The sequence below is a fragment of the Tachypleus tridentatus genome, chromosome 12, assembly GCF_004210375.1.
Source record: "Tachypleus tridentatus isolate NWPU-2018 chromosome 12, ASM421037v1, whole genome shotgun sequence".
Lineage (NCBI taxonomy): Eukaryota > Metazoa > Arthropoda > Merostomata > Xiphosura > Limulidae > Tachypleus > Tachypleus tridentatus.
In genome coordinates this window covers 5,789,790-5,817,079 of record NC_134836.1, presented here as the reverse complement: position 1 = coordinate 5,817,079, position 27,290 = coordinate 5,789,790, and the positions used below count along the sequence as shown (strand labels likewise).

General features: G+C 33.1%; 1 protein-coding gene across 22 annotated transcripts in view; it reads left to right on the top strand.

Moving 5' to 3' along the window:
- LOC143233272 (uncharacterized) overlaps positions 1 to 27,290 on the top strand; it is a 202,846-nt gene that overhangs the window by 44,549 nt on the left and 131,007 nt on the right. For all 22 annotated transcript variants that reach the window (XM_076469362.1, XM_076469358.1, XM_076469357.1 and 19 more), the window contains 6 exons: positions 2,031 to 2,196; positions 3,300 to 3,500; positions 4,903 to 5,003; positions 11,725 to 11,821; positions 16,629 to 16,795; positions 20,343 to 20,460. In XM_076469362.1, the coding sequence (XP_076325477.1) occupies positions 2,031 to 2,196; positions 3,300 to 3,500; positions 4,903 to 5,003; positions 11,725 to 11,821; positions 16,629 to 16,795; positions 20,343 to 20,460 (850 nt within the window). The remainder of the gene's footprint in view (positions 1 to 2,030; positions 2,197 to 3,299; positions 3,501 to 4,902; positions 5,004 to 11,724; positions 11,822 to 16,628; positions 16,796 to 20,342; positions 20,461 to 27,290) is intronic.

The following is a 27,290-nucleotide window of genomic DNA, read 5'->3' as shown; positions in this document are numbered from 1 at the left end:
ATTACAATACTTTTCTGGGGAAGTCAAACCCAAAGACTGTCAGAAGCACTTCTATAACAAAAAGGCCCAGATTAAATGTTTCAAGGTGAAACAGAAGGTTTTAGTTCTGCTACCCACAGCCAACAATAAACTCACTCAGCAGTACAAAGGACCTTTCAAGTACAGGAAGTAGTCCACAGAATGTTGTGTAATGTGAAAGTTGCTGGAATAATCATGGTTTACCATGCCACTCTTTTGAAGAGATATTTCAACATGGAAGAAAACCTGATGGGTGCATGTACTCAGACACAATCGAATATTCCAGGTGTGGCTGTCATAGAAGCAGAATATGAAGGTAATGACTTTATCATAGAAGATAATAACCTACTTGGTCTAAGAGCACTGTGTGAGTATGAGACATACAAAGATATCAACATAAGTGAAGAACTGACTGGTAAGATGAAGTAAGAGGAACAAGATCTATTGTGTCAGTATGCAGATAGATTAGAAAAAGACAGACCTCAGGCAGCATAAGGTCAGAATGAAGACAAAGGGATCCTGTTAAGTTGAAGCCCTTCTAGGGACACTACACTAAGAGAGATAGACAAAGAACAGTAAATGTTGGTTTATAGTGAAAGAATATTGTAAATGATTTTCTTGAAGAGGGGTTTATGGCAGCTATAAAAGACTGTTCAGTGCAGGTAGTATTAAATAAATTTATTTTGTGAGTTAATATTTTATGTTTCTTTAGTTATTGTTTTTTATAATAAGAGAGTTAAAAGCAGATGATTACTGGAAATTTTGTTTGTAAGTTATTGATATCAAGGCTATGGAGGTTTCTAGAATGAGTCAGTGAGATATAAATAGTGGTAAATAGACAAGAAGCCAGAGAGTGGGAAGGTATCCAAAATTTAAGCCAAGTGAAAGAGGGTTTTATTCAGATAAAAGTTAAAAACTGTAAAGTTAACTGTTGTATGAGTAAATAGCTCAGTGGTTAATATGTTAATGTAAGATTAAATTTCCTCACATTTTAGGAGAATAATATGTCTTGTCAAAGAATGTTCTAAAGTGGTTGAACCTGCCTGCATGGGCTTTGACAAAAAGCAGATGAGTATCAGCAGCTCAGAATATGACTGTAGTAAGTTACGAGACAGTGTAAATGAATTATACACTGATAGCATTTAAGATAAAAATAGGTTGGCTTGTCAACTGAATACTAAAACAGTTGAATTGTTCTAAATGGATATTTGACAAGAAGAAGAGGACTGTATGGTATATCAGATATAGCCATAATATACATAGTATAAATAATTTTTGTACATAAATTTAACCTATTTTGAATATATTATTTTAAAACAAGTGGAATACATGCTTGTCATTTTTTGTTGAAATTACCACCAACAAGTCATAGACACAACCTATTGTGTGCGTGCATATATAAGTACATATACTTTACTATTACTCTAAAATAATATTTTTGACACCTTTTATTGCTAAATACACTTCTGTTCTACTGGAACATTATTTGGCTTTGATTTTTCAAAACTTACACTTGCTATAAAAACCCATGGTTTGTGAACACTGGTTATCATTTCATATCTAAATTCACGTAAAGTGTGACTACCAAAGCTACTGCAACATAAAGGTATGCTTCCTTTTGCCTTGGACGTTTAACCATGAGTCAACCCTTGGCATGAATGAAATGGAAATTTTTGTTCACACATAAGGAGAATACGGGATGCTTTTTGCCTGGAAAGTATTTCCTAATTTCAAAAAATTGTTTGGAGAAGAACAAAATCAAAGTTTCTTTTCACATGATGACAAAATCAATGTCAACACAATCAGTGAAGTTGATTCAAGTTGTTTTGTAGAAAATTATATTATTACAGCATTTGAAACATATCTGCTGCCATCTTTTAACATCAGATAGTGGAGATAGTGTTACTTTAGCTCTGTATGAGCTAGTGATCCATATAATCTTGTTGTTGACATCAGATTTCTAAAGGTTATGTGTTTGCATACCAACAATAATTCTGGATTTTTCCATGTAGGTGTGAGAACTTTTCTCAAATAAACACAATGTTACGTAACCAGTTAGAAGAAGCTACTCAAGCAAATCGACTTTTAACTGAGGATGTTCAGCGGTTAACCCAAGAGTGGCAGAAGACCAGAGAAGAATTAGACATCAAAGAAACAGAATGGAGAGATGAAGAACAGGTTGGTGCTGTGAAAAAGAAAAAAAAAAAGAAGTATATTTTGTTTTATTTATTGTATTGTTATAAAATCATTGTGATATTTTTGTTTACAAGTTTTATTGTTAAAATGTCTTATGTTGGCATTCTTCATGTGTAATCGATATATTTGAAGGAATGTTTTGTGATTTATTTCTGTGAATTATATACTTACATGATCATTGATGACTTTTTTAATCACATAATTTTGTGCTCCCATTCAGTAATATTACTACTTCAGTTGAATAATGATATTGTTGAGATATTTCTCTCATTTGTTTTTCTTTTGGCACATTGTTACTTTGATAGAGGTTTTGCTTTTTTTTTTTTTTGCCTTTCCTATTAAGTTTCTGGAAGGTCACTTCTTATTTGTTTTCATATTTTGTTTAGGGTTGTAGAAATGAGTTTATATTTTGTTTCAGCTGGTTTTTCTGATGATCATATTTCACCTTTGGCCATTGATCTAAGTATCACTTCTTTCTTCTATTTTTGAGGATGCAGTTTCTAGTTGAGAGTGTCATAACTGGTCTTAAATTTTGCTTTTTCATTGTAACGATCATTCAGAAAATTGCAATCACAAGTATTCAAAAGTAACTTTTCTCAGTGTGGCAGTTACAGAGATGTTTAACTTTCACAATAAAACTGTATAAAGTAATGCTTGATGTTGAACTGGGACACAGTCTCAACTGGATTTATTATTTTGTGAATTAAAAATATCAAATAAGTAATATTTGTCTTTTTATGTGAAATGCATGCTATCAAAGGGTGATATATTTACACCAGTGTTAGTAGTAAGTAGGTTGTAACATTTTGTGGAGTAATATCCACACATTTGTATATTTATTTGTATATCATACAGATAGATTGGGGTCATTATGGAATGGTATGTTTTAGCTATATATATGCAGATCTTTCTTGGCTACAAGAAATCATAATAAAAACTTACTCTTAAAATAATTACCTTATATTTATATTACATATGATGAATGAGTTGAAATTTTGAGGTTAATGTGCTGATGAAGAAACAAGTAAGAAGCATTTTAAAATCTGTGTAGTGTGTATTTATAGTTGTTGTTTTTTTTCTTGCAGTCTTTTAATGACTACTTTACTAAAGAGCATCATCAGCTACTGGCTTTATGGAGACAGTTACTCCAGTTTCGGCAAGATTTTTCCCAAATGAAGTTCCTCACAGAAAAGGATCTTTCAGCGTTAAGAGCGCATTTCGGCCAAACATCTCGTAATATGACAGATGCCTGTTTGAGTGTCCTTAACTTTACATCAGTGTCTGGGGTAAATTGATTAGAAAGAGTAAAAATATATCAAAGAAAAGCCAAGATCATGTGTTAAGAATATACAAGTTCCTCGTTGCTTCAGTCTGTATTTTATTAAATAACTTTGTTTGATGCTATAAATTTATGATGGTGAAAATCCACTTTTAATATATATTTTTAGACTACTAATTAAAATCTTCTTAAAAGTATAGTGGTATGAAACTGTTAAAGCAAAAATAAAGTCCAGTGAGGGAGAAAGAGTTATGGATGCTCTTATATATATATTAAAAAAATGCTTTTTTTTGCTTTTTTTTACCAGTTGTATTTGTAGAAGTTTAATTATTCAGACAAGTTATTCATTTGAAAATAAATTTTTGTCCACCTATTACTGATTATACCACAGATATTTGAAATCTTTTGTACACTTTTTTTTCATGGTAAAAGAGAAGTAAATTAATGAGAGAAAGAAAAGATTTGAAATACTTAGCCTTCTATGTATAAATGTTATAGTATCCCGAAAACAAAATGTGACTGTTTGGAGCCAGATTTACAAAGTACAATAAAATATTAAGTTAATTCATTAGTAAACTGAAATATATTGAATTGTAGTGTCCAAGGAGTTGAATCAGGGATAAACCTATTCTCTCACCTTTTAACTGTTTAAATAAAAGTGTCATACCTCCAAAATGGTAAGTAACAGACTGTTTAAAACTGAATGTGGCACATCATCACTCACTAGTATTTTCTTTACAAGACTCCAGTAAACTTGTTACAAAGTTCCACCTGTTTCTCATGCTTCCTGAGCAATACCATACTGCAGCTGACTCAAACATACATGTATATTACATTGGCTGTTTCTAAGAGGAAGTAGATATCTTAGTAGTTAGGCATTTGAAAATATACGTGCTTGACTTCAGTATGTAGTTAACACAACGTATAGAAGAAGTGTGTATGGTTTGACTTATAGGCTATTTCTGATTAAAAAATAAAATTAGTTCAATAGATTGTTATTTTAAGTTATAGATGATAATAACATGTAGTGGATACATTTTGGTATTGTTAGGTGATAGTATATTTGGTCTTCCTCCTGTGATGAGGTTTTTGAATAATAAATTAATAACATTGCTAAGATGAAGTGATGAAAAAAGTGCTCAAAATAAGTAAAAATACATTTACGACAAAAACTTTATATTAATTTGCAACATTTCAGGCAAAAGCACTTTATCAGGCAGTTTGAAACTAAGACATTTTTACTTTTTCTGAAGAGTAATTGCATACTGGAAGAAAATAAAAGAGATGTAAAATGTTTTAACAAACATATCTGTAAAATTAAGTAAAAAATGTATGGCTCCTTTGTTTGTAAAATGTTCATAAATGTATTTCTGTGTGTAGATAATTAAAAACCTGAACTTTTCTCTTAGGAAGGTAATGAGACTTCCTCATGGCAGATGCATAAAAAATTGCAAGAGATGCTGAATGAGAAACTTAAATATGATGTCGAAAACTTGGGATCTCAGGAAAGGTAATACTGTACACTAAACTATTTGTTTTTTGAAAAATGCACTTCAGAAAAGATATGTGCGGAATAAGTCTTTACATGCTTTCCTGTTCTGATTAGTATATTACATATCTGGGTTAGTACTTTTATAATCTTTGTCTTGTGGGATGTTGTGGTTGTATTCCATACAGTTGCCTTGAATTTTACAGTATTACTTAATGCAAACATATCCAATATGCTCTCAGACAGACTGTTTTAAGTAGTTTATTGACTAAAATACAGTTGTTGCTTATGAAAAATTTACAGTTGTCTGAGTTATTAACAATGAGAATATTAGGTTCAGTGACTGTGTTGTGAAAAAAGAATTAAAGTATTTTCAGGGATTATAAAACATGCAAGAAGTATTTACAAAATATTTGAATGATTGAGTAACTGTTGTCATTTCAAATAATTTTTATAATTCATATTATTTTTTATACATCTTTCAGTAACTGCATCACAGTTCATGCCCTCAACTGGGTTCACTTAGAAGTGGGGGGGGGGGGTGGCAGCAGGAAAGCTATTTGGCTCACGCCTCAAATTCAAAAGGGGCCTGAAATTTAGACACTTAATTTTTGCACTTTCCAAGTTTTACAATTTGTTTTTACATGCCTCCAATATTTAGCTTTAAACCTGCAAATTATATATTGAAATTATGTTTCACTTTTCTTTTGGGGTAATGATTGTCTTATTTTGTGTCATCATTTTTTATTTTTATTATTGCTAGGAACTTCAAAAGATAGAAGTGGCTTAGGCCTCTTTGAACCTTCAGAGGACCTACCCAAAAGTAGATATGTTTTAGGAGTATTATTTATTGATGATATTATTTAGTTTTATAATTTACATCAGAGCTATCCAGTTTTGAACCATTGAGAAGTTGTACTGAAACTTAGCAATCCACTTACAAACCAGATTTTAAATAAAATGGTATAAAATCCTAGATTTTGCTTAAATGTTGGAAAATGTGATATCTATCTACTGTTCAAAGTTATGTAATAAGTAAAAACGATGGCTTTAAGCTTTAAGAGAATCCATTGTCTCCTCATAATTCCAAACGTTTAGTGGCCCATGTTGGGTACTTGGTTGAGCAAGGAGACAAGAACAATTAACATGCTGATATCTTGGATCATCTCATATTTCTTTTAACTTCAAATAAAATACACATGCAGTAAAGTCAAGATGAGAACTTGATTGTTGCTCATGTGCTAGAAATTTATTTATTTGTTTCAATTAGGATTTGCAGTAAATGTAACAAAATGAACAGATTTTCCAAACTTTGTGATGATAGCCTTAGCATCCTAATAGTATTGTTGCATTCATTTTCGAATGTCTATTAATGATGACAGCAGTATTACAGCTTTTTCCTGTGCAGCACTCTTCACTATAGCTTCACCATTGAGAAATTTCATGAATCTGTGTAACTCTCTCTGGGTAGATCTCTTTGATTTTTTTTTCTTGTAATTGAGATTATTCTCCTCAACATGAATGAAATCATCAATGCAATACTGTTGAAGTGTTGTTCCTTAATTATAAATGATGCTAAATCCATCACAAATCAAAAGCTACTGTCTGAAGTACTCAGGAAGGAAAACATTCTGTCGACTTGTGCTTCTTTAATTTGCTTTTTACAATGTTTACATTGCCCAACCTTGCTGTAGAATAGCAAAGGGTAAACCTTAAAGTCATTGCAAGGGCTCAAATTATGTAAGGTCTGAAACTATTTATAACCCTTGATATGGTGAAATTAGTGTTGATTGGTGGTTCACTAAATCTACTGAAAAAAATAGCTTTATCCTCATCAGTTTGTAGTATCTGTGAAGATCTCTCTGACCTTTTATTGAGAAGATCATTTTCACAGGTGGGGGTGTGGAATGTTTGTTTCAAGTTTTGTATGTTTCTTGTTGTATACTTAGGACACCTTGTGGTATGTTTTCACAAAAGAACTATTACCATAGAACATGTGTGGAGTTATGCCATGATATTTGAAATACATCTTTTGTTTACTTTTTGCCTTGTTCTTTACTATAAGGCAGCTGTGCAATCTAGCATACACAGTTGACAGAACAGAGCACTCTTCCCTTAACTATACTTGCAAGGGCTGTTGATGCAATAAATTTGGCAATGAGCTAGAAGGGATGTGGAAATAAAGAAATTCTTTTATTGTCAAATATTATCAGTGTAGTTTTTTGAATCCAAGTCTATGTTAGTAAAGAAGTGGTGGAGAAAAGGTGGAGTCTTCAAGATTCTGTCAACATCTGAAACTGCTTTTCCATTCTGAAAATAACCTGTGAAATAATTGTTTGTTTTCTCCTAAGGGAATTGACATGCTTCACTGCTGTGACAGATTTGAGGTAATGAATGTACATCATACTGAACCCATATTGTTTCATCTACATACACCTGGTATAATCCAACATTTCCTTTGATACATTATTGTTGTTGAATATCCATTTGAATGTGACAGGTTTGATTTTCAATACTACACAAAACAGTTCTTTCTTTTGGGGGGGGGCTCACTGCTAGTTCAGCAGTAAGTCTGTAGATTTACAATGCTAAAATCAAGGGTTTGATTCCCGTTGGTGGGCTCAGCGAGGGGCATGATGTGGCTTTGCTATAAGAAAAACACACACACACACTTTCTTTTGGGTTCATGAAATCTTTATTCTACCTTGCTTGTAAGAGATGGCTGATGGCATTGTTTTGGAGGTATACCTCATTTGTATTGAATATTATTTACAACAGGAGTTGCTAATCCTTGAACTCTGCCAACAACATGGAAAACAATTGGTGTAAAAGTAACCTACATGGACTGTGGAGGAACATTGGACATTATCAGTGGTGATGGTAGTGCAAGCTTTTCCATTGTCCTCTTGCCCATGACTGTTTACAGTATATTTTATGTTGCCTCTGTTTTTCTCTCTAGTTAGAATGATTGTTTGTCCAGCAAAGTTAAGTATGGAATGATCAGTGAAACCCCTGTCTTGAAAAATATGAGATATGTGCAGTATTATGACAAAAATGCTGGCAGTTCTAAAACTTTATTTGAACACTTTCATATGGATGCAGTACATCTATAAAGTTTTCAAATGGACACATTACCTGAGTCACAGGTTTCTCAATTTGTACAATTTCATAACTTGGAAACATTATTTGACTGAGAACATCTTCATATTTATGGAAGTTTTTATAGCCAGCAATCTCTGTTTATATTTTAAGACAGTGAGCAATTCCCACTCAAATAATCTCATGAATGTCATAAATGGTGGTAGGCTTAAAGGATATAAAACCAATTACAGTGTCAGTAACTGGAGTACACTGGGACCTGATCCACCTCGTGTATACTTTTACCCTGATGTTATGATGCCCTCAGGATATTAAAGTCAGTGTGTGTTTGTTGAATATACAAAGAAACTATCAGAATACAGATATTTTAGACTAGAGGAAAAATTCTAAGTTCAATTTTAAAATGATGACAAAAGAAATCAGAAAGGAGATAAATTGCAAAAAAAATCAAAAATTTAATTTTGAAATGGTGAAACAAAAACAATTGTAAAAAGAAACAAATTGTTATAATATGGAACACTCTCTTATCTTAATGAAATGGAGGAACAAAAAAACAAAATACAGCAGGTCCAATCGAATTGTAGATAAACCAACAAATCCTGTAAAACCAACAATAAGGTATGGGCTACCCAGGCAACAGGTAAATCACTACATGTGGTGTTTCACTGCATGCACTCTATCTTTAATTGCATCTTGCTTGCAGCATCATTTCATTGACTCATTTAACACATTCCATTACCCTAATCTCCAAGAACATATTGGATTTTTTTTTCAAAACTTTTTTACTTATCACCTAATGTACAGAAATAGCTAAATCTATTAACTATTTCTCTAAGGGTACAATTGAATTGGCAAATTTTGTCACCCCATATTGACATTTTTACTTTTTGTTATGCACTTTTGCTTGCCTCCTCTAATCGTTAAGATAATTTACAGACAAAAAAATCAGAATTTTTAATGGAGTATTTTCACTGAATATTTCTCTATGAATATAAGGAGTTGAAGTGTTGACTTCTCTTTGTGCATGGTGATTTTCATGTTGAGACTAAGAATACTTTTTTTCATTAGAAAAACTCTCAGATTTAATTTACATAATTTGTAAAACCTTTTAAATACAGTACAAAGTTTTTTTTTATGAGTTAACTTTGTCTTTTATCTGCTACTTTTTCTACTTTAATTCAAATTGACCAGTGTTGTAATCAACAAAAACCGAAATAAATATAAATTACCCCCTTTTTTTCTAGAATGTTTTCAAATTTTAACATGAAACTATATTTTTCATCCTAAATAGCTTTAAACTCATAATGATATATGTTAGTTATGTGTAAATTTACTATTTTATTGCTTTTTTTAACTGTTTCTGATGGTTATTCCCACAATGAAATTTGTAAATCATTTGGTGAACATGGAGCTCATGTTACCAATCAAATTACATAACAGACAAGGTGCTTCTGAGTGTACCTCATAAAATTTCATTATTATTAATATTTTTTTTATGTAATCTAACCTTAAAAGTTTCTAATTTTTACATTTTGGTTACTTTTGTAAAGAAATCTCATGAAAAACAAGAAACAAAGTACTTACCTGGGCCTTCCTTTTTGTTGTTGTTGTCAACTGTCAGTGGCACTTAACCTTATTCTTAATCTTCAAGTTGATTAAATGATGTATCATAAAACACAGAATTATATCATACAAAAAACATTTTCACACTTTTTCTTGATGCATCATTAATGGTTAATCTAAGCTCATTGATGTGTTTCTTGTAGGATTAACGTATTAATTGGAATTGAAATTCACAGTTATTTGTACTGAGAATGACATGATATAATAAAACATGTAACAGATTAATACCTTTGTTTTCTATTAGATATAAATTATATAGTAATAAATAGGTGAGAACATTGGCAATTTCTGAAAGAGAGAGTGGAACAGATGAGCGTGGAAAGAGGGCTCTGATTTTCTATCTTATAGTTCTGTAACCAAATAGAATTGAAGGATATAAAAATTATGCTTTGCATGAGCAGTGAAAACTTGTATGAGTAATTTATAATTACATTTTTAGTTATCAGAGGCATAGTAAATAAATTAAAGAAAAGGAGGTGTCTAGTGAGAATATGTCACAATTCTCATATTAGAGGAAATACATAATTTAAAAAATAAATTGTCCTTTAGAAGTAAGAGATTAAAACTCACATATTATTAAGATTTGGATTATAAGATTTGTTTTTATGCCAACTGTATTTATATACCATATTACAAAAGTAATTTAATTAAACATTGAATGTAACTCACTGAAACCTTATGACATTAAAAAAAAGATGCCTGTAACAAAAGTGTTAACATCAGTCTCAGATCTATGGGCTTCATAGTTTTCTTGGAATAAGCTATTTGTATCCTGCTCATAGCTTCATCCTAACTGAAACATTTATTACCCTAATCTCCATTTAAAATTTTTTTCTAGCATATGGTAATAATTGAATCTCTTAAGACCAGTCTCAGTTCTATGGGCTTCATAGTTTCATAGGAATAAGTTGTCAGTGTAAGTGCATTACTGTATATATATATATTTTTTTTTCTGGCTGATTAAATTAAAAAAAAAAACACATTATTTCTACCAGTAATAGAAAATAAGGTTAAAGTTAATTTTGAGTTAACTTTTACATAACATTGCATTTCAAACCCAAGTAAATGTTTTTTTGCTAAGTGGGAGTTTCATGTCAACTTGAGCCAAGTTCAAACTGACTTGTTATATTTTCTGTTACATTTAAACTGAAACTTCAATATGTACAGAAGAACATTTGTTCTTCTATACTGACAGATGTCTATAGGATATTTAACACAGTTTTTCTTTCTGTTCTTTGTTTGTGTGAAAAACATTTGATATGTATTCTGAAGATATAGAACCAGTTTGTATTTGTGTATAATTGTGCATCATCTTTTGGTCATTATTTGGAGTTTCTCAATAGTGCATGCTTCATTTTTTTCATTTTGGTGATGAATTCTTTAAAACCCAGTAAAAAATGTAAATTCTCTGACTTATTTCTAACACTTGTAGAAGTAGGTATACCAGAACATATTTAGAACCTTTAGTAAGACATATAACAATTCATTCCCACCATCACTATTAGTAATAGTAATATGTGTCTAAATCATACTGTTATGCTAAACAAACATTCAATGCAGAACAAAACAAAGAATTTTGAGAACAGGGAAGTTTATAGAGACTGTGGTTAAATGTAAGTATCAAGTATATAAAAATATTATTCTGTTTTTTGTATAAAATATTTTAAATTTTTTTACATTTATTGGTATTCACTACATTCAGAATTAAAGATACAAGATGAATGTGATGAATCTATAATAAACAAAGATTATAGAATAAATAGAGGTGTTTGAAATTATAAAAGTGTAAAAAATGTAGTTTATCAATATATGCTTGTGATGACCATAATATCCATGGAATACAGATACGTAAAACCATATTCTTAACTATGTGTAAGATTAGATGGTTAATTTTAAAAAGTGTACTTTGGCTTGCACTGACAAGTACTCTTTAATTATTTTAAAAAGATTTTTTACAAAAATCTTATTTTTTAGGTCAGAAACTGTTTATTTTACTAACATCTTAGCTTTGTTTTTTAAGGATACAAGAATTGTCTGAACAAAATGAAAGACAAAAATCACTTTTGATGGAAAAAGAAAAAATAATAGCATCTCTTAACAAATCTATGGAAGCCATGGTGAGTTATTATTCATAATATTACATACACTTTTGTATTATCTGATGACTCAGATTTTAAATCAACTGTGTCTAATAGGCAAAATTAATAGAAAGTTAATGTTCTAAATTTTGTCTTAGTAATTGAAATTTTTTTCAACAGCTATAATATACAAAATTACATTTACAAATCACCTCAAATACTGTTCTAATGAATTTTTAATGGTCTATAAGATTTATATCACGAAAAAACAATATTAAAAAACATAACTAGATAATAGGTGAAGGACTGAAAATTGTTTTAGTTTACAATTTAGGTTAGATGTTTTTTTGTACAGTTTGTGCATTAGCCAACATTAATAGAACTTTTCTGATTGTTTCACCACCACGTAAAGAATGACTTGGTATCTTGTGCATCTGTCTAGGATATTTGCGTGCCACTAGCCTTGAGTTATCTTCCATCTTAATATCACAATTTTAACATGAACTGTGCTAGTGCATGATGACACCACATTAAAAGTAACCCTCCACCAGTAAGAGAGTGATACAACCTCCTTGCTCAGTAACTCTGCTGAGTGCTTACACTCAAAATAATTTCATTGTTTTTCTCAGTATTGTCTCAGGAAGATTAATTAATTACTTGAGATTTGAGATAGCTTATAGAACTTGAATTTCATTAAAAGTTAACTGTTTTTTTTGTTGTTGTTTACTAAAGAACAAGGAAGAAAATTTATTTTGATTATGAATTATTTTTTAGCAGGTTCCTTTACACATACAGGGTCTCCTCCTCCTGTCCATTCAGTTGAAATTCCTTTTCCTCAGTTTGAACTTGATCAAACTAGATGATAATAATGATTTATGCTGGCTGTTTTTATCAACAGGGTTTGCTTTTGGTACTACTTTGTGTTGACATGATTTTCAAAGTATGTTCTTTCCCTTTCTCCAGTGTCTTTTGACTCCTGTTCTTTAGTACATGAAATCTATTCTCAAGATTACTTTTTACTTCTCTCCTCCTGATATTACAGTCCATGAATATTTGTTTTTGGAACATCTACACACTTATACACTTACCTAATCTTTCTCACCTAATTGGCTCCTCATTTCCATTCCGTGATCCCAAATCTTTGTAATTTTTTTTAACTGCTTGGAGGGATGTACCCCTTAATTGCTATTTCACTTTCTAGTATTCCAGTCTCATGCCTTTGTCTCTTTCTTATCACCTATATATGCTACCTTTCATCCTGTTATCTTATTTCTGAGGCACTTTTTTTTTTTTTTAATACTTTGGTTGTAGTACTACTCATGTTCTATCTCTCCTGACTAGTATCCTCTGCTGTTGGTACTTGTTGCAGAGTTCCCCTATCTAATCTCTCCTTGCTCTTATCTCCATAATTTTTGTTGAGTGCTTTTTCCTCACCCAGAGGTCTTTGCTTGTGTTCCTGACTTTCTGTAGACCCAGGCCAAGGATACCTGGCATTTGTTCTCATTGTCTTCTTTGGTTTCTTATCTTTTTCAACCTTGTTCTTTTTGTCCTGTTTCTAGACCTGCTTATTTTACATCTCCCCTTCCCTTTTTTGCTTCCCTTTCTTTTACTTCTTCCTGCCCTTCTACTTCATTATGTCAGAGTTGTTTCTTATATCACTGATGATTGTTCCTATGGGTTTTAAAATACTTATCAGTTTTATCCATTGCAGTTGATTCCTTCAGTTTCTGCTCTTCTCTTTCATCACGTTGACTGCTCATATTTTCAGTCAGGTTATGGGTGCATTCATCTGCCATATTCACTGATTGGAGTTGAGGTTTCATTATTATGTGGACATTTGGGTTCATCTTGTCCCAGAGGCATTACTACATACTTTAAAGTTCTGGGACTCAGGCTTGTAAGTGCAGGAATTTTTCATATTTTAGTGTGATATCAGTCATCGTTTTCTGTTCTGCTTATTCCAGACACTAACTGGGTACTTGGGGCATTGTTAAACAGAAATGAAGTGTGGGTTCTGTGTGCTAGTGCCTAGCAATGCCTCTGCTTCACCTCCTTGAGAGGACTACTTTTTTCACACCTTAATTCATCTGCAGGAGGTTGCTCAGCTTGGCATGGCTAGTCAAGTATTCCAAGCTATGCCCAGCTGAGCAGCCTCCTGCAGATGAATTAAAGTGTGAAAAAGTAGTCCTCCCAGAGTTGAAAAATACCCTCATCTTAGTCAGGCTTAGCTTTTACCCCTCATCTGCAAGCAGTGAAATGTCCTGTTATTTATACCCTGTACATGCAGTTCTTTTACTTTTGGAAACTCTGGCTTCACTAGAAGCATTCACTTCTTTAGGTTGCACACACAAGTGCTTTTTCCAGTGGACATTGAAAGACCAATGGAATTTTTCTTGAAATCTGTTGTTCTCAATAATGTGCCTTCCCTTCTTTTCTCAAAAACTTGTTTTAATGGCTTGACCTTGCCAATAAGGTAGTGGGGTTCCACTTGCTGCTATCATTTAACCAAATCTCCATCTGTGCAAAGATGCTTCTTTTTTTGGGCTGGGGCATCTCTAAATGATAACATAACTTTAGATGTATGGGCTCTGGAACAAGATATTTTAATTTCTCACAGTTCATTAGGCATGTTCCCATTTCTTCCATCTTTTCATGTATTAGTTGATTAGGACCCACTCTGACAGTTTCAGGTAATTTCAGTCTTCGGGGGTATTCTTTCCTGTACTATCTTCTTACAGATAGGACATTTAAATGATTGGGAACATTGACATGGAATATACTTTTAAATCTTTGTAAAGAGTTTAAGTGTTAGGATTTATGAACAATTTAAATTGCAATAGAAAATGTTTTACTTTGGGTTGCATTACAAAAGGATACTGGCAAATGAACGTAATATAGTTACATTATTTTAAATGGGGAGAACATATCTATGTGCAAAGCTATTACTGGCTACAGTTGCAATGGAAAGGTGCAAACATTGTCACAGTATACATACACTGCTGGCCAAAATCTTAAGGTCAATGAACATAAAGAAAAAATGTGTATTTTGCATTGTTAGACCCAACCACTTATTTGAGTAGAGCTTCAAAAGATGAAAATAAGAAAAGGGAAAATAAAAATAAAAAACTTTTTTAGCATTTAATAGGGAAAATGTGAACACTATGAAATTGGCCTAAATACTAGCTGCTCAAAGGTTTAAGACCATACGAAAAAAAAGTCCTAAACAGGATTGGAAATGCCCAACAAGAGGTCTCAGTAGTGAGTTGCACAGCCGTCATTACGAATAACTTCAAAAATTCACTTTGGCATGGTCAATATAAGTGTTTGCAGAAGGCTGGCTGGATTGTTATTCCAAGTGGTGAAGATGGCTTCACGAAGACCATGCACTGTTTGCAATTGACGTCCATTTCTATAGACTTCCCTTGCCATTCATCCCCAAACATTTTCAATGGGGTTCAGTTTGGGCAAACACACTGGATGGTACAAAAGAATCACGTTATTCGCCATGAAAAAGTCCTTTGTCCTGCAGACATTGTGGATGGCAGCATTGTCCTGCTGAAAGATCCAGTCATTTCCACACAAGCGAGGGCCTTTAGTCAATAAGGATGCTCTCTCCAACATGCCAATGTAGCCAGCTGCTGTTTGACACTCCTGTATAACTTGAAGCTCCATTGTTCCATGGAAGGAGAAAGCATCTCAGATCATGATGGAACCTCCTTCACTGTGTCATGTAGTAAATGTCTCTGGTGGGATATCCTTATTATGCCAGTAATGTTGGAAACCATCTGGACCATCCAGGTAAAATTTTTTCTCATCAGAGAACAAAACCTTTGTCCACTTTTCTATGTCCCATGTTTGATGCTTCTCAGCAAAGTTTATCCGAGATGTTTCATGGTGTGGAAGGAGGCGTGGCCTTCTAGTTTTTCTGATGTATAGTTCTGGACATTTATTGCATGTTATTTTTTAAATTGATACTAAATTTCTGCAGTGATAACTTATAATGAAATGCTTCTTAATATAATAAATGCTAGACTCTTGAGTGTTCAAAGTGACTCTGTTAAATGTACATAACAATGATGTACAGTTTTGTGTTAGTTTGTAATATTTTATATGTATGTGATAAAAATATAATACATGAAATAAATGTAATTGATGAATATTTGATCTGACATGAAACACAAGCAAAACAACTTTATGTTATCTTTATTGAACTGTTATCATTTATAACTATTAATATACAGTGTACCAATTTGCTACATTATCTGACTACATATACAGTATATATATCATTATACTCAATCTTTGTGAATAGCAACTGGCACAGATTAAAATTGGTCATTTTTTTATCTGGCTGTTGATCCTTTGAATAACTACTTCCTGTCAGATGCAACTTTTTTATCATGGTAGAAAGTTCGGACGAATCTAAGAAGGACTACTGTATTCATTAGAGGAATTACAAACCAGTGAAAGTTTCAGCTATTGTAACAGCTTAGATTATGGTTCAAGATGCAATACAAAACCTATGAAACTCTTGAAGGAATTTCATAGTTAAATACATATAGGCTTATGTGGTGTACATTTTGCATTTTTTGTTTTCTATAAAACATTATTTAATGTGAATCTAAGGAGTGTGGCAGGTAAAAAGTAAAACTGTTTATTATGTATATTTTGTAATTACCACAAGATGATGATATGACTGGTTACATTTTGATTAAAAGTTGCTTTGTATATTGTCATTGATGTGTGGAGAACTGTGAACCTGAAGTTTGACATTTACATTGTATAGAATGTGTCTTTATCTCATTTATGTGCTTTTTTTGAGACATTTACCATTTGTTCATACCAGCTTGTCAAAGATATTGGTCCAGGTTGTGGTGACCTTCGGGAGGATTTTGATACTGTGAGAAATGCTTTGTGGGACATAGCAAAAGCAGTGGTAGAAGATGTGGACCAAACTTATTCTGACTCTTTATTAGAGCAGCATTTTTTGACCAATGCTCTGACCTCTGTAAGGTAAGTTTTACTCTTTCTAGGTTCACAAAAATGTTATAAAATGAGTGTAGTGAACTCACTTTCAGAAACTACAGTGAATATTTTAGTTTTATCTGTGTGTTTGTAGGCTTTTCTATCATGAACTTTAAGTAAATTTTGATAAGATTATTTACTTTGCTTTCTCTAATGAAAGTCATTTTAAATTAAAGAATCTTTGTGGTTTTCAGTAGTGCCTTTTTGTTCAGTCTTTTATCTGGGAGAAGGCTGGACCATATAAGGTTGGACAGCTGATGGTAGCATCTTCTACCTTGCAGAAAACGAAGGTAGACATTTCAAGTTACATTTGGCTTCCATACTTTCTGAATAGTTGGCATAGTGTCATACTGTATTTGATAAGCCTTTGTGCACCACAAAGTGTATGCATCTATACACATACACTGCATAGATAGATACACACACACTCACATGCACCAACAAATTAAATAGGCATTTGATCTGGAAAGGTAAACCTGAACACAAATCCTAAAACTGATAGTTGTATGCATGTGTCATGGGTCTTGTTATGAGAATTAATTGATGTTTAATTGGTGCTGCACAATCTACTTGCTTGTAGAAAGGAAGTACCACTGTTTTATCTTCAGAGTTGATGATTTGCTATTTTGGTAATAATTTTGTTTACTGTTTCTGAATAATTTTGTGATGATGCCTGCTGGTGGTGGTCTGATTTACAGAAATAAAGTTTTATATGCTGTAGTACAGAAAAAAACGTAAAAAAAACAATTGATAACTGTGTTATGTGTTTAGGTTCATAATGAGAAGGTTGTGACCATGCCAAATGGCCTTATTCAGATATAAATGGTCAAATAACATCATGGCTATTATGTGCAACATGTGTACTTCCTATAAAGTTAAGGACACCAACTATAGTCATTGAGGATATACCAAGCTTATGGTCAAGAAGACCTGTTCCAGCCTTGTAATTTAGTGTACAACTTACTTTAACTTTTTTTTTAAATCAAGGTAATTTACAGCATTGCTCTTACACACTTGTACTATTCACAGATGAGTTAACTCTGTCAACGTGGGCTCAGTTGATTTGAATGACCACATGACCTCTTTTTACTTATTTAAAGCCCTTGTAGTTTTGATATTACTAAGTTTTAATATGGTATAAATATCTTCACAACAAGTCTTTCACATATAAAAAAAATAATATTTTTAGTAAGTATTTTTAATAATTTAAGAAAGGATTTATTGGTGAAAGTATTGAGTATTTGTTTTGACTAATGTGTATGCAAAGTGATTTTAATGTTCAGAATAAAAATACCTCTCCTCATCTCAAAATTCTAAAATTTCATTTGTATAATCTCTAAAACTTCCTAAATATATTTCATGTATTTGTTTTCAGTAAAAATTTATATTTTATCAGTTATTTTTTGTACTCTAATTCTCTACAAGTTTGGTCAATATAAGTGACCGCATAAACACCAAAAAAAAAGAAAACAAACACCTAGAATACTTTTTTTAATTTCTCAATTGCCTTCACATTGTAACATCACAGAACACTTGTTTATTCTAAATGAGTTTAAACTTGTAACAGTGTAAATGTATTTATAATTAAATTTTATTATTTTATTGCCCTTTGAACTATGTCTAACTACTATTTGTGCCATTATAAGTTGTAGGGAACATGGAGCTCTTTGCATGCATGCGTTGTGAAATATTTTTATTATATTGTTATTTATTTTTATCTAATCTAACCTTAACTAACATAAAGGGATCTCTTTTTACATTTCAGTACTTTTTATATTTAATAAATAAGAGTAAACATCAAATAAATTACTTTCTTGGGCCTTTTTTTTTAACTGTTGATGACACTTAACCCTACTTTTTTATACTAATGGTAGTAATGCACTAAATAATTTTTATTTAATAAAGGAATGCACCAAAAAACATAGACTAATAAAATGTGAAAAGCAGACAATTTTCTCAAACTATCTTAATTTTTCTGTTTTTTTAACAATGTAACAAGAGCTGTTACAAATTCATCCATGCTAGATGTTATATTTCCCATGGGATCAAAGTTTGTACTGATAGCAAAACTGAGAATTCTCTGTTCAGAAAATAACATTATACAATATGTCACTTGATAGATGAAAAACCTTGGCTTTTTATTGGTTATAGATAATATAGAATTAAATGTAAGAGAGAACAATTAAAAAAATCCTGAAAAAGTGAATGTGTCAGGTGTGTGAGGCAAAAGGGGTCATTTATTTAATGGGTCTGTAACCAAGCAAAAATGAAGACTATAAAAATTGTAGTTTTCCTGAGTAATGACAGTTTTACAGTGAGTAATATATGTTAAACTTTGTACTTATTGTGAAGGGGTGGTGAATAAAATAGAGAATATGGGATGCCTCTAGAAAATCTGTTATATTTCTTGCAATTGGGGAAATTCAGAGTTTTGAAAATATTGTTTTATGAAATAAAGAACTTAAAATGTATATGTATATAATTAAATTGTGGATTATTAGCTACAATTTCATGCTATAGTAATTGGTATAGTGTAAACAAAATGTAATTTAATAAAATTTTGAAAGGAAGTCACTGAAACCTCATGACCTGCACAGTAAAGTCACATAGAGATGGATAAAGCATCAGTGTCTGTGTCATTGTGCCTGTAATATTCCCAAGTCAGAGCTTCATGTATGTACCATTCTGCCTCTAGATGTATGTAATATTCACAAATGAATCAAGGTTTCATGTGTATACTGTTGTGACGTAAGGTGCTTGAATGTTTTACAGATGAGTTAAAGCTTTATGTCTGCATCATTGTACTTTAATGTACCTGTACTACACTTCACAGATGAGTCAGGTCTTCATGTGTGTACCATCATGTGTTTAAGCATCTGTACTCTTTAACAGGCTTTATGATGTGCCATTGTGCCTTTAAGAACCTGTATTATTCATAGGTAACTCAAAGCTTTGTCTGTGTACCTTTTAACCTTTAGGAGTCTGTACTCTTCTGAAATGAATCCTTGATTTATTTCTGTACCACAGTGCCTTCAGGTGCTTGCACTCTCTACATATGAGCTTCATGTGTGTGTACTATCGTGTCTTTAGGAGTCTGTAACATTTCACAGATAAATTAAAGCTTCATGTGTGTATTGTTGTGCCTTAAGATACTTTTACTCATCAAAGATGAATCAATGATTTGTGTTTACACCACTGGCCAAATGGCTTAGTGTTTTGTGAGCTACAGGTTAATTTGCCCACTCCAATACTATTGACTAAATATTAATGGTTGTTCAGCATTATTAGGAATGAATGTACATTTTTATTGTACTAATTCAAAGGGTAGAATTTACAAATTAACTATATATTAATTCGTTATTGAACACTGTTTTATGACCTTTTGCAAGAGTAGTTATACAAACCTGTTTTTAGTATTAATGTCAGTGAACTCTTTAACTGTTCTCTTTCATTTGTGATGCTGTATGACTTCTTGTTTGTATATGTAATACACTCCATTGTTTAAATTGAAATCTTATTTCTTTCTTCACACCAGGAATGCACTTGCAGCTAAATCAAGCTCAAATCTCGAGTCACGTTACATTTTGGATCTAACTACATCTATTGTATCAGTAGTACAGAGTCTGCTAACAAAACGTCGACAACAAATCGAAGTAAGTGCCATAGGTATTATGGGATTGTCTTAAAAGAAGAGAATGAAATGTTTTTGGAGAAAACTGTAGTTACAATGGAGATTTATGGCTTCTGTGTGATTTAAGTGATAAATGTTTTTACTTATTGTTTATGTTGAAAGCAGAGCCTGTTAAACATACACCTGATGTAACTTTAAAGTTTTTAGGCAGTGTTGGTATTCTTACTTTTGAAGCAACTGTTTAGCTTATGATATAGCATTATTGCTTAGAATCAAAGGTAGAATTTCACTTATAAAGATATGAAATAAATTTATAGTATTAATTGTTTGGTATTTGTTATAATAAATAAGAAGTCTAGCAGTATAAAATACATGTTGGTTGTAAAACAACAACAACTCTCTGTTATTTTTGACTAGTGTGCTGTTTATCTGGTAGAGTTCAGAACAAGTTATACACAAAGCAAATCATAATTACTTACTGGATTTGCAAAGAGTAGCAGATAACATTTAATAGACTAGAATTAAGCCCTCAGCTATCAATATCTGTAAATGTTGAAAGTTTTTTTTTTTCTTATGGAGTATTAAATTTGTTTACAAAATATTTAGACTCTTATGTTAATTGTATAAAGTGGATTGTTGGTGAATTGTAATTATTTCAGTTCTATTTTTTAGCACTATTATTTATTTATCAGTGATGTCGAGAAACCCACTTGTTGAGAAATTTATATGCAAAAACGGCTCGTTTCAGGTTGAGTTGGATTTTTAACCTGACGATGACCGTTTTGAAGGTCTTCGGTCATCATCAGGTTCAGTTGGATTGTTCTATGTAAAATATTTTCTCAACCCAAACGAGCCGTTTTTGCATATAAAACTATTATTTATTTGTTAATTAAGTAAACACCATATATGATATTATTATAACTTAGACATGTAGCCTTTGAAAATATATTTATTCAGAAGAGTTATTATTCCAAATGTTGTTTAAAAATGGGTATGTGTTATACAAAAGAACTTACGGTCTAAAATATCTAAAACATAAATATTTTGTTAATTTACAAGGCTTAAAGTTTTTTGAAAAGTTTCTTTCCAAGGTAGAATTTAAAAAATAAACTGGGAAAATATTTTAAAATTGTTAATTCAGTTAATAATATATGAAAGTAGTTGTATTAACAATAGGAGAGTTGATTTTTGCTTTCTTAGCCTGATTGGAAAGTGATGATGTATTTTGATGTGTGTTCAGTAGCCAGTTATCTACAGGTTACTCATTGTCCTATTGGGAAGTTGAAATAATATGTTCAGTAAGTTTTATTTAGTTTTAGTTTACATGCTAGAGGAATTTTTAGCTCCAGGTAAGGCAAATATTTGGAAAAAAGATGCAAACCTTTACCACCTGTTATTAATCTTATACAGTAGGAAGGTTGGAGGTAGCAGCATAAATTGATAATGGCCACTATTTAAAGGTTAAACTAAAGCTTTGAAAAATATTTACGAGTATTTAAGTGATACAGAATTTGTTGGTGCATTGTTCAGTAATGCAAGATCATTCAGAATGTCCTTGAGTGACTAATTTTATACTTTTTCTTTTTTGCTTGAATAAGTATTTTTTAATGTTCATGTATTACTGTTATTAATAGAATGTTTTGCACAGCTGTCACTACTCTTTTTATAGAATATAATAAAAGAGTAGATATTTACTTTTAGTGGAATTTACTTTCTCTTAAAATTGGTAAATATGGTGTTGAAAATTACAGTTTGGTCCTGGAACATTTTTTTTTCCATTAACAAGTGCAAAACATGGGTACTAGGTAATTTAGATACATGCAGCTTTCCAAGTTTCTTGCATATTCTGATTTCAAATTTTACGTAAAAAATTCTCGGATTTTTTCATTTTAAATGAAAGCTCAGTTTTACCAATTTATATCTGATTTTCAGCCTGACCTTTCAATATTTCCCTGCCACTATTTTTGAAAAATGTAAAAGCAGTATTTATGAAAGATATCTTTGTGTTGCAACTAGTATGTAACACACACACATCTTCATTATATCGTATGTATGCAGTTGTATTTAGAGGCCAAGGGTCAAATAATGTTTATATGTTGTACATGATTGGTTTACTCTTATTTCACACGATCACTTGATACTACTGGTTGACAGTATTTCAAATCCAGTTCTTCTCTTTTGCTAATTATTAAAGTAATTAGCTTGAAAAAAATTAAAAAATAATAATGGGAAATTACAATTTAAGTGGATGAAGTACAGGGAGGAAACTTCTGAATATCATTCTTTAACTTATTATGCAAACCAAGATTTCTATAAATACAAGTGAATTGAAGAACTTGAGACAAAAATCAATTTTAAACAAAAGTTGTTTAAAATAGTTTATGTAACTCAAAAGTTGAGATTAATAATTTTATACAAAACAGTGAAAAATGGAATGTTTGTACATAAAAAGTGCTTATGTTATGTAAAATGAATTATAGGGAAATAACTTAAAATAGACTTCAAACCAATTTTGCAATGTTGTGATTTCTGATCACAAATTTTGGCACTGTAACTACTCATATTTTATCACTGTTTAAATATTGTTATATACATGAAAGTGCATGAATTAGCTGTGTCTCTTCATGTTAATCCTATGAGTTCCATCAGGTCTAATACGGCTTTTCGTGGACATGATTTTACAGGTATGTTCTGTTGTATCCCCCAATGGTGTGGATTCCTGTACATGGTGAAGGGACCTCCCAGGTAAGGTTCTGTACTTTCAGTGTACCTCCTCTGGGATCCAAACATCCACCCACATGTTTGCCGTGCTTGGCAACCCATGAAGGGGAGGAGAGGATCCTGGTGGTTGAGGGGTCCAACCCTAACTCACCACTTTGACCTTGAATTCCTGTATATGGGCAGCTTTGGGGTGGCTCTCCTTGGGTTATTCGGCTGTTCCACTTGGGCTATAGTCATCCAAGTACCAGTGTTGGGTGTTCTCAACAGGTGTTGTGGACATTGTATCTGATGCTGGTTTTGGGGTATAGTGCTCACGAAACCTGGTGTTGCTGCAGTGTCCTTGTTTGACATTGTAGTGCATCCCCTCATTGGGCTCCATGGTGGGTGGGGTCAGTGGGCACCGAAAGTTCCCTTTCTTTGTTATGGATACTCTAATTAAAAATCTTAATAAAATAGTGAAAAATGAGTCTATAGGTAAATGACCACGTCTTGAAGATTCTGAGCAGTAATCCTCACCATCTGTACCACCTGTTGTACCTCATTTTCTTATCCTACATTCTCTTTCAGACAAACCTTTAGGGGCAAAAGTCTCCCTTTTTCATTCAGAAGGGAATAGAGGGACTTGCTGGCTCTCCAAAGTCAGTAAAGAAGCTTCAGTCTGGTGACATATTGGTGGAAACATCCACATCTCAACACAGTGAATTCCTCTTGCATTCAAAGGCAATAGGGGATATACCTATTGAGGTTACAAATCATGCTACAGTGAATTCATCACAAGGAGTTATTGTTGAGAGGGATTTGAAGAACATCCCAGAGTCTGAGATTCTTGCTGATTTCTCCACTCAAGATTCTTCAGTGAGGCGTATTTCCACTCGCAAAGATGTAATTACGATGTTGACCAGTATCGTCAGTCTGACATTTACATCACCATGTCCACCTGCCACCATCAAGGCAGGTTATCTTAATTTCAGGGTACGGCCGTACATTCCAAACCCTCTCCGATGTTTCCAGTGTCATTGGTTTGGTCACTCAAAGACATTTTGTCGTGGTTCCTTGATGTGTGTTCATTGAGGTGGCAAAAACCATGATGCCTATGAGCTTGAAATGGACCCTCATTGCATTAATTCTTGCCCTAAATGGTTGGACGAAAAAGAGGTGCAGCATTTGAAAATGATTCATAACATTACTTATCCTGAGGCCCGAAAGTTGCTGTCCACCACTTCATCTCGGACGTATGCTGCTGCACTTCTTTCCATAACTACAATGGGAGTGCAGACAGATCTCTCTGTGCCTCCAAAAGAATCATTCTTAAAACAAATGAAAAGTATTTTGACCTCCATGGTTAAAAAAGTTGATAAATTAACATCAACACCCATCTCTCGCTAACATACATTCCAGCAAACCTCAAAATCCACTTCCTTTCATTCTGGGTATGGATATTTCCTTGGGTAAATCTTCTTCTCTCACCCCAAGATGCAAAATGATTATTCGTTCATGTCCTCAGTCACTGGAATCATTTTTGAAGAACAAAGACCTGCCCAGTCTATCCAAGACAGGATCCATGGAGGTCGATAGACCTCCCTCGAATAAGGACAGTAAGGTAAAAAGATGTGGTCGTAAACAGAAAGGTTCTCAACCCAATTCGCCTACATGTAAATAAAAATGGCCACCTTGATACAATGGAACTGCCGAGATTTACGTTCTAATCTGGATGACATCAAAACACTGATTGCTTCCTACCATCCTGTATGTCTTTCCTTATAGGAAACATTTGTGAAACCTGCCAATACAATCACATTTCAGTGGTTTTCTTTGTACAGAAATGACAGGCTGTGTGATGGACAAGTGCACAGAAGGGTGGCATTTTTGGTTGATCAGCATGTGCCCACCCTCTCTTTGCGACCTGAAACACCCTTGGAGGCCGTAGCCATCCATGTTTCCTTGGGTCATACCATCACTGTTTGTTCTTTCTACCTGTCACCTGGAGAGACATATGATCAATCAGACCTTGATGCTCTCATTGAACAGTTGCCATCTCCCTTTTTAATCCTGGAGGACTTTAATGGACATCATCCCCTCTGAGGTATGGCATTTTGCAAGACCTCTATAATTTTGGGTTACATGACCATTTGCTCATTTTTATTAAAAATTTTTTGATGAATAGGAGATTCCAAGTTTGTATGGGTTCAATACTTTCCTGTTCATTTCTACAGGAACTTGAAGTCCCTCAGGGCTGTGTTTTGAATGTCATACTTTTCAGTATAAAAATTAATGCCATCACTGAAGAACTCCCTCACAGTGTTGCAAACAGGCTCTATGTTGACAACTTTCACATCTCGTGTCAGTCGTCGAACATGAGGTATATTGAGTGGGAGCTACAGACTGCACTCAATCGTTTACTGAAGTGGACCACAGCAAATGGCTTTAACTTCTCTCTCTCTAAATCTGTTTGCATGCACTTTTGTTGCCAATGGGGTATTCACCCTAATCCTGAACTCTGTATCGGTGAAGTTGTGCTGCCTGTGGTCCCTGAGTCAAAGTTCTTGGAGCTTATCTTTGACCGTAAGCTGACCTTTATACCACACATCAAGCAGCTATGTGTCAAATGTATGAGAGCACTGAACATCCTCCATGTCCTCTCTACCACCACTTGGGGAGCAGATCGATTTTCTATGCTAAAGATATATCATGCTCTTATTTGATTGAAACTTGACTATGGATCACTGGTCTATGGCTTTGCCAGGACTTTGGCCTTAAAGATACTGGACCCCATTCATCATCAAGGACTTTGACTCTGCACTGGGGCTTTTCGCACTTTCCCAGTTCACAGCTTATATGTAGAGTCTCATGAACCTTCTTTGCACTTCCGCTGTATGCAACTGTCTTTACTATATACTTCGAAACTTTGTTCCTTACCAAAGCATTCCACTTGGGTTTGTTTTTCCTTCCTTGGCGGGCCATACTTTTTCAGAACAGATTGTCTGCCATTGCTCCTTTTGGCCTTTGTATCCAGGTGCATTTGGATGAATTGGGTCTGTCCTTGGATAACATTGCTGTATCCACTGGTCAGCTCATCCCAACATGGCTTCTTACAGTCCCTAATTGTGACCTATCTTTAAGTCATCTGAGAAAAGTAGACACTCCTGATTGGAAATGCTGTCTGTTATCTGCTGAACATCTTTCGAACTATCCTTTCATTCCTATTTATACAGATGGTTTGAAATCAGGTGACTGTGTGGGCTCTTCCATGGTTTGTTGGGGTTTGGTGGTTGCGTGCAGAATTCTCTCTACAGCTTCTGTGTTCACTGCAGAACTGCACAACATTTCTTTTGCTCTGGATCACATAGAAGCTAAACAGTACTTAAACTGCACTATTTATACTGGCTTGTTTAGTTCTCTACTGGCCCTGGAATCACTTGGCATTAGTTCACGCCCTGTTCTCACTGATATTCAAAACCGACTGGCCAACTTCTCTTTAACATCTACTTTTATCCATTTTTTCTGGATATCAGGTCACATTGGTATTAGTGGGAATGAGCCCGCCAACACTGCAACTTAATCTATCTGTTCTGGTACTATCACCACTGTGCCTGTTCCATACATGGACTATGGTCCTGTTTTCAAGGCTCAGCTCCATGCCAGCTGGCAGTCAACTCGGAGTGAACAACGTGAAAACAAGCTTTTCCAAATAAAACCCTATATTGGACTTTGGCAATCTTGCTTTCTTAAGGATCATAAAGAGGAAATTATTCTAACTAGACTAGACTTTGGTCACAGTTTTTTAACTAATCACTTTCTTTTATCTGGAATTGATGCACCAATGTGCAGTCTGTGTAGCACTCAGGTCACAATAAGCCATATTTTACTTTTTACGACTCTCAACAATGGCACCATTTTAAACATGTTTTTCCCCAAGGTTTGTTCATAATGTTAGACAGCGTTATGTAATGGTGACACTGTCCACCTTGGTAATGTTTTTAGTTTTTTAAAGGCCATTAATTTTTTAATACCATTTAAGTATTTTAATTTATACATTAGACCTTTTTTAATGTGATTCCCTTTTAAGAATCAAAGTCCATCTAGTTTAATTTTAAATCAGAAAAAGACCGTAACATGAAATAACTTAAACCA